This window comes from Peromyscus eremicus, chromosome 3, assembly GCF_949786415.1.
Source record: "Peromyscus eremicus chromosome 3, PerEre_H2_v1, whole genome shotgun sequence".
Taxonomy (NCBI): domain Eukaryota; kingdom Metazoa; phylum Chordata; class Mammalia; order Rodentia; family Cricetidae; genus Peromyscus; species Peromyscus eremicus.
The window spans coordinates 98,474,827-98,482,168 of NC_081418.1; the positions used below are offsets into that span (position 1 = coordinate 98,474,827).

A 7,342-nucleotide genomic window follows, 5' to 3' on the forward strand; every position below is an offset into this window, starting at 1 on the left:
GTATCTGGAAGGGCAGATATGCACACAGATCTCATCTGTGGTGGTGTTTGGTTTTAGGGATTACTCTTTTTTTGAATCTGAGCAGTGGCAATGCATAAAATACCCACACCCATGGCTTTAATTGGAGCAGAACTTATCATGGATCACATTGAGTTTACTGAGGTACCTTCAGCGGGTGATGAGTCAGGTTGCCTCCGGTCCAAGCGCCGTGCTGACCAGGCAGCTAAAGGCTTCCAGGGACTTGGCTGCTGTGCAGATACAGGAAGGGGCGGAAGATAAGCTGTGGGCTCCACCTGAGCACACCTAGCGTGAGCAAAACTGGTCAGGTACAAATACCAGAAGGCTGCATGTCTGCAAGCATGCCTGCCTGTTCTCCACTCCACCACACGGCTGACAACATGAAGTTCACAGTAAGTCAGATCTTCCTCTAAAACTCAATCCAACTGGAAACCATTAATAGGGGCGAGAGAAGGGTCTGATTCTTATGGCACTGTTACCCTAATAGAAATAATTCTATCCTTCTCATGGAATGGCGTTTAACAAGTACATCCATAGAGAAGAATAATTGCACTAGGAGAGTCCAGCACAAGCTAATTGCAATAGAATTGCCTTCCACAGCATCTGCTCAGGGATTCTACTCAGGACAAGCAGTCTCTGGGCTCCAGAAAGTATCTGATCTTTTTTGTCTTTGATTCTGCTTTATCAAGAGTTCTGGGCCTGTTCTGGTCAGACTGGAAAGTCCCTGTTGTCAAAACCAGTCTTCAACACTTGGCTGTCAACTGGCCCTACAAGAAATAAGCATCCTCAGGCCCTGTCTAGGCATTTCTTTGAGCAAGTGTCTGAGGATGGAGCAAGCTCTGTTTTTCCTCTGAAGTCCTAGGATGCAGAGGGGCTGCAATCACACGGACACTTCCCATCTGTCCTCCCCAGAACAGTTTGGATAGAAGCAGGGAGAGCACCAAACACAGGCTAGAGGGTTGGACCTCTCTTCTAGTTCTGCCCTGCGTAGGGGTGTGCCTTTGTCTAGGGCAACATTTCTCAACCTTCCTGATGCTGCGGCCCTTAAATACAGTTCCTCATGTTGTGGTGACCCCCCAACCATAAAATTACTTTCATTCCTGCTTCATAACTGCAATTCTGCTACTGTTATGAACTGTAATGTAAATATCTGTGTTTTGCGATGATCTCAGGTGATCCCTATGGAAGGGTTGTTTGACCCCCAAAGGGGTCGCAACCCACAGGGTGAGAACCACTGATCTAGGGCTCTGTACTCCTCAGTAGCTGCCTTACTTACAGGAGATAACTTTATGCTCAGACACTTCTGCTACATCTACTTTTTTAAGAGACAAGTTTTAACTCTTTCTTAAGCTGAACAAAAATAATAGAAATGCTTAACCTACTAAGAAAACGATAAGAGATTTCCTTCTGTTAGGATGAAAGCATCCCAGATCAAATTAAAAACCAATTGAAAACCATGTGAAAGATGTGGTTTTCAGAGCTTTCATTACATGGTGTATGCATCAATTTTATGCTTTATTCATCAGTTTTCAGTGTCTAGTTCAAAATTCTAAAACTAAATATTAATATAATTATAATAAATCAACAATTGTATATTATTATTAAATTTTTCTGTAGTTAAAAAATACAAGGTGGAAGAAGAAAACATGGATGGCTTGGCACATTGGTAAAATTAGTAAATATTTCTGATGAGCTTGAGGGAGGGAGCAGATGCTGTAAACAGTGCGACCACTCATAGGCCCTGTTCTCTGTGTTTTCAGAAGGTCTTTGTCGGCCTGCTCGGGCTCCTCATGGCACCTGGATTTGCTTACGTAAGTTTCATTTTCTGAAATCAGTTACCAAAGTGCATTTACAAAAAAATGTGATCTTAAATCAGCTTCCATTTCTTATCCACTTTAGAATATCAACATCAACGATAATGGCAACGTAGCCGGAAGTGGTCAGCAGTCAGTGAGCATCAACAACCAGCACAATGTGGCCAATATCGACAACAATAACAGCTGGGACTCATGGAATTCCATCTGGGACTATGACAGTGTAGGTATTAGACACACAGGACTAGCATATGGCGTACTCACCAGCCATTAAAACCTTTAATGTAAATTCTAGCTCTCCATGAGCACTGTAAGTACCAGTAACAACACCCATGTTGCTCAGCCGATTTTACTTCTTACACCTAACTATTGGTAATAAATGTTACACAATAGGTTAAAATTCAAACTAATGAGCAATAAGGAAACTATGTTCAAAGACAAATACAAGGATCCATTGGCCTTCCCTGCAGAAAGCCTCCATGATGGGAAAGGCCCAATATTTCATCTCTAACTCAGAGACCGAGTGAAATATGAATGACAATATTAATTGTGAAAGAAGGGAAAGCTAAGTGCCACCTGACCCCACTGTGCAATTGCTACTTTTGTGTTTCAATTTGTACCTTTGGAAAACAAACTCTATCTTCCCTGCCTCCTAAAAAACGTCAAGGATGGAAGTAGACTAAGACGTGAAAGCCTTAAAAAGTTATTTCGGCAACACACACACATGCACCACATACACACACACACATACATACCACATACATACACACACATACATACCACATACATACACACACACACACATACCACATACACACACACACACCACATACACACACATACATACCACATACATTCATACACACACACATACATACCACATACACACACACATACATACCACATACACACACACACACACACACACACACACACACACACACACTGCCTCCTACCATGCTAGAAATGAAGCCAAGGCAGGGGGTTAGATCCCTATTTCCGCCCTCTAAGAGCTTGCGGGCCACCTCTGTGTGTTAACCACAGGCACAACTGCAGGACAGCCAGATCCAGAGCACTCATCCCAGCTCCTTATGATCTTAGAGTTCCATTTCCCTGCGCCCCACTGCCTTCTCTCTTCTTTAACAGAGTTTTGCTGCAACCAGACTCTTTGCCAAGAAATCATGCATTGTGCATAAAATGAACAAGGACGTCATGCCCTCCCTTCAAGACCTCGAAGCACTGGTCAAGGAGCAAAAGGTAAAGGCGAGCCTTTTCATTTGGAGTGAGAGGTCTTCCGGTCTCCAGTAAATAATGAAGTCATACCCATTCTTTCTTTGCACAGCACGCCAGTGTATTTGTCATGGTAAATGGCAAGTGTAGAGAATGCTAGGTGACTGCCTGAGTCGGGGTAGCTTCCACTCTATCAGATTCTGTGGCTCACAACTGCCTCTGTGGGGATGAGCAAAACACGGCCCACCCTGAGTGTCAGAGGTCCAAAGGTCTGCACACCTCAGTGCAAGCCCTCAGTACCTCAAGGACACACTCCTTCGGTAGTTAAGGTTATCAAAACTAGCAAACATAGAGACTGCCTAATTAAGCTGGATTTTAAGATAAGAAAAAATCATTTTTAAAGTCTAAGTATGTCCTAGACAAGGTTTGAGATATTTTTAACATTAAAAGGATTTGTTGCTTGCTTGACAATCACATGTAATCAAATGTCCTGTATCCTGTCAAACGTAGCTGTAGTAGAGGTAAAGAGGGAATCCATGGCTTTCTTAGCCAGATGCCTGAGTTAGTCTTCTAAGTGATAAATTGGTACCTATAACCGACAAGGTAGAGAATGCAAATAAGCTCCATTCTCAGAAGTTATCACTAGCCCTACCCTAGAATCTAAGAGAGCAGTTGTGCTTCAGATTTCAGGATAAATTTTGCCTCAGACTTCTATTTCTATGAGCAACTGAGATTTCAAACCATCTAAGTCCCTTGGGACACTTTGAAATACCAAGACATTCAAAGCTAGAATTGTCTCTTCACTTTGGTTAGAAAAAAAAAATGGCAGCTAAGAAATGCCCTACTGCCCTGTACCCCTTTAGATCAGCAAGCCCCTGGACTCAGGACTCATTTATTTTCTTTCTTTCCTCGTCACACTCGACTTTAGGGTAAAAGGCCTGAAGGAGCATCTCCCAAGGAATTGATGTTCTCTGTCAACCCTACCAGAGTGGAGGACCTGAGTACATTTGGGACAAAGATTGCTGGCATGTGCCGGGGCATCCCAACCTATGTAGCTGAGGAGATTCCAGGTGTGTACCCCTTGATGCTGTTCACCCTAAGTCAGTGCTGAGGAAGGAGTCTGCCAGGCTCTCTAAAGTGTAACCACTGATGGTAGCAATCGTGGTGGGTTGATCATCACAGCGGACACTTGATAGCGAATGTTTCAGATGTATTAGTTCATAAGTTCCCAGAAGCAATCTTAGTAGAATCTCCAGGCTCTACTCTGAGTCCTACTTAATGGAAACTGAGACACAGAGAAAGGTCACAAAGCCTTTGTTAAGGTTAATCCAAGCATCTGGCTCAGGTTCTATGTTTAAACACAGAATCTTATCTTTCTTAGGCGGGTTGGGTGTAGAATAAACTCCACATGTTCAAAAGAAAGCACAAAAAAACATGGCTGGCTAAGTGAAAGGAGACTGCCAATAAAACCTATTGATTCTCTGTCGCTCCAATACTTACTTCTTAGCATTCAAAGAACAGTATCCACAAGGTAAGAACCTAATGGAACTGTAAGTTTCCAGATCTCCGAAGTGGAGAAAGAGAGAGAGACAGAGACAGACAGAGAGAGAGAGAGAGAGAGAGAGAGAGAGAGAGAGAGAGAGAGACAGACAGACAGACAGACAGACAGACACAAAGAGACAGAAAGAGGAGAGAGGAGAGAGAGAGAGAGAGAGAGAGAGAGAGAGAGAGAGAGAGAGAGAGAGAGAGAGAGATCTTGAAGTTAGTGTGTACCTTGGAAATTATGCGAGACTCCCGCATAGTCCCCAAAGAGTCCCAGGATAGCCACTGATCCAGACTTTTGTTTACACCAGGACCAAGGCAGCCTTTCTACTCACGGAAGTGCTACAATGCTAACATACTCTGGATTATACAGCTATCCTTCTGTGGAACATCAGAGGAAACATATTAGAAGTCACTGTGGATTTGATCACCATAAAAATAAAATGTGGGCTCCGACCATTGCTATCCCTAACTATGAGAATGTTCTCTGAGAGTTGATTAGCTTTCTGAAGGCTCAATAAACCCGTCCAGCACCCCATACAATTTGTACTGACATTTCTCATGATTTCTATGGGAATACAACATGGTATATGTTAAACCCACCTGTCAGCCTGTATTTAAGGCCTCTCCCCTAGAAAGGACCCCTTCAAAGGCTTCAGATACTACAAACCACAGCCTGGGGATGGGCTCAGACTATGCCACTGCTATCTTGCTGAAGTATGAAATGACATTTTATACCAGCAAGGACAAAAACCTATTCAAAGTGACCATAATCAGAAAGGGGAGTCTCCTTCAAGGGCCCAGGAGTATCTGTAATAATCCAAAGAGACACTGGGAATGGCTGACCAGAAGCATATTCCTGCCAATACTGAGAACCTCAGATCGCTCTCTCCCCAGAATGGCACATTCCACCTCTGTAACTCTGCCCCCTTCTTTCATCTGAAAATGGCCCTTGCTTTTCTCATAGGACAGGATAGCTAGACCAGAAAGTCAGCCTCATTCTTCACGTTCATTTGCCTTCCCAGTTCAAGAAACATTACCTAATGTTGAATCCCACTTCCATATTCCCTTGACCATATTTGATTCAGTGGTCTGCAACCTCCATTCCTTGACAGGCCAGAAATGAGATCACATGGTACACAAGCACTAGGGTCTCCACCAAAGGAGAAAGATCTGGAAGAAAATAATCTCCCAGCATTGTGTATCATAATAGGAACCTGCACTTCATTTTAAAAGTTGCTCCCATGTACTTTTGTTTAGTTCCTGGAAGTCATTAGAGATTTCTTACTCTATTCCTTTATCTTTGCATGAGCTATCCCTATGTAAACCTAACAAAACTAAGCAAGACATTGATTCCCACCACTTAAAAATGATCTATATTGGTCAGTGCTTACCGGGAGGAAGTTATAGTAATATCTTCATTATGCTGCAATTTCATCACTTTTTGCAAATCAGTGTTACTTCTGAAATATTCTGAAGCCCATAAAGGCAAAAAAAAAAGGTCAAATATCACAATTGTATCGAGCGGACTGGAGAGATAGCTTCAGTGGTTAAGAGCACTTGTTGCTCTCCCAGATAACCCAGGCCCAATTCTCAACACCCACATGGCAGCTCACAGTCAGCTGTAACTCAGGCTCCTGGGGATCCAATGCCTTCTTATGACTTCTGTGTGCACCAGGCACACACATGGTATGCAGACATACATGCAGGCAAAAATACATACACATAAATAAATAAAGTAAATCTGATTTTTTTATTTTTTATTTTTTGGTTTTTTTGAGACAGGGTTTCTCTGTAGCTTTGCGCCTTTTCCTGGAACTCACTTGGTAGCCCAGGCTGGCCTCAAACTCACAGAGATCCGCCTGGCTCTGCCTCCCGAGTGCTGGGATTAAAGGCGTGTGCCACCACAGCCCAGCCTGATTTTTTGAAAGACCACAGTTGTAAATGTTGCCTTGATGAAGGCAACAAAGAAAGAAAACTAAGTCCCAGGAAGTGTGTTCAGTGTCATATACCTGACTTTGGGAAGTGGTGAAGTCAATGTTATATAGGAGAATTATCTAGTATCTATTTTAGGATTAAAAACAAAACCTACTGGGAAGATAAAAATTCTAGATTATGCCAGGCGGTGGTGGTGGCGCACGCCTTTAAGAAAGAGAAAAGTGAGGCAGGTAAGAGCACTTGCTGCTCTTCCTAAGTATCCAGGCCCAATCCCAGTGCCTATGTGGCAGCTCACAGCATCCATAGCCCAGGTTCCAAGAGATTCCACATCTTCTTCTGGCATCTGCACACACTAGACATACATGTGGTTCATGACATTCATACAGGCAAAATACCCATGCACACTAAAAATAAAAAATAATTTTAATGAGGGAAAATATACTATATCTAAAGTAGATTTCAGCCCTCAGTTTGATTATTTCTTGGCATCTATTTCTCCTGGGTGAGTTTGTTTCTTTTTGTTCTAGAGCTTTCAGTTGTGCTTTTAATTCATCAGTATGAGATTTCTCCATCTTCTTTATGTGTGCATTTAGAGCCATGAATTTTCCTCTTAGCACTGCTTTCATAGTGTCCCATAAGTGTGGGTATGTTGTACTTTCATTTTCATTGAATTCTAGGAAATCTTTAATTTTTTTCTTTACTTCTTCCTTGACCCATTAATGTTTCAGGTGGGCATTATTCAGTTTCAGTGAGATTGTAGGCTTTCTATAATTTTTGTTGTTGTTGAAGTCTAACTTTAA

The 7,342-nt window shown here is 42.5% G+C and overlaps 1 protein-coding gene across 1 annotated transcript; it reads left to right on the plus strand.

The window, feature by feature from the left end:
* Positions 1-398: 398 nt before the first annotated feature.
* On the plus strand, positions 399-5,013 carry Gkn1 (gastrokine 1). Its single transcript, XM_059257084.1, has 6 exons — positions 399-410; positions 1,779-1,829; positions 1,918-2,055; positions 2,979-3,095; positions 3,991-4,132; positions 4,916-5,013. The coding sequence occupies exons 1-6, from the start codon at positions 399-401 to the stop codon at positions 5,011-5,013; spliced, it is 558 nt and encodes a 185-aa protein (XP_059113067.1).
* The last annotated feature ends 2,329 nt before the right edge of the window (positions 5,014-7,342 follow it).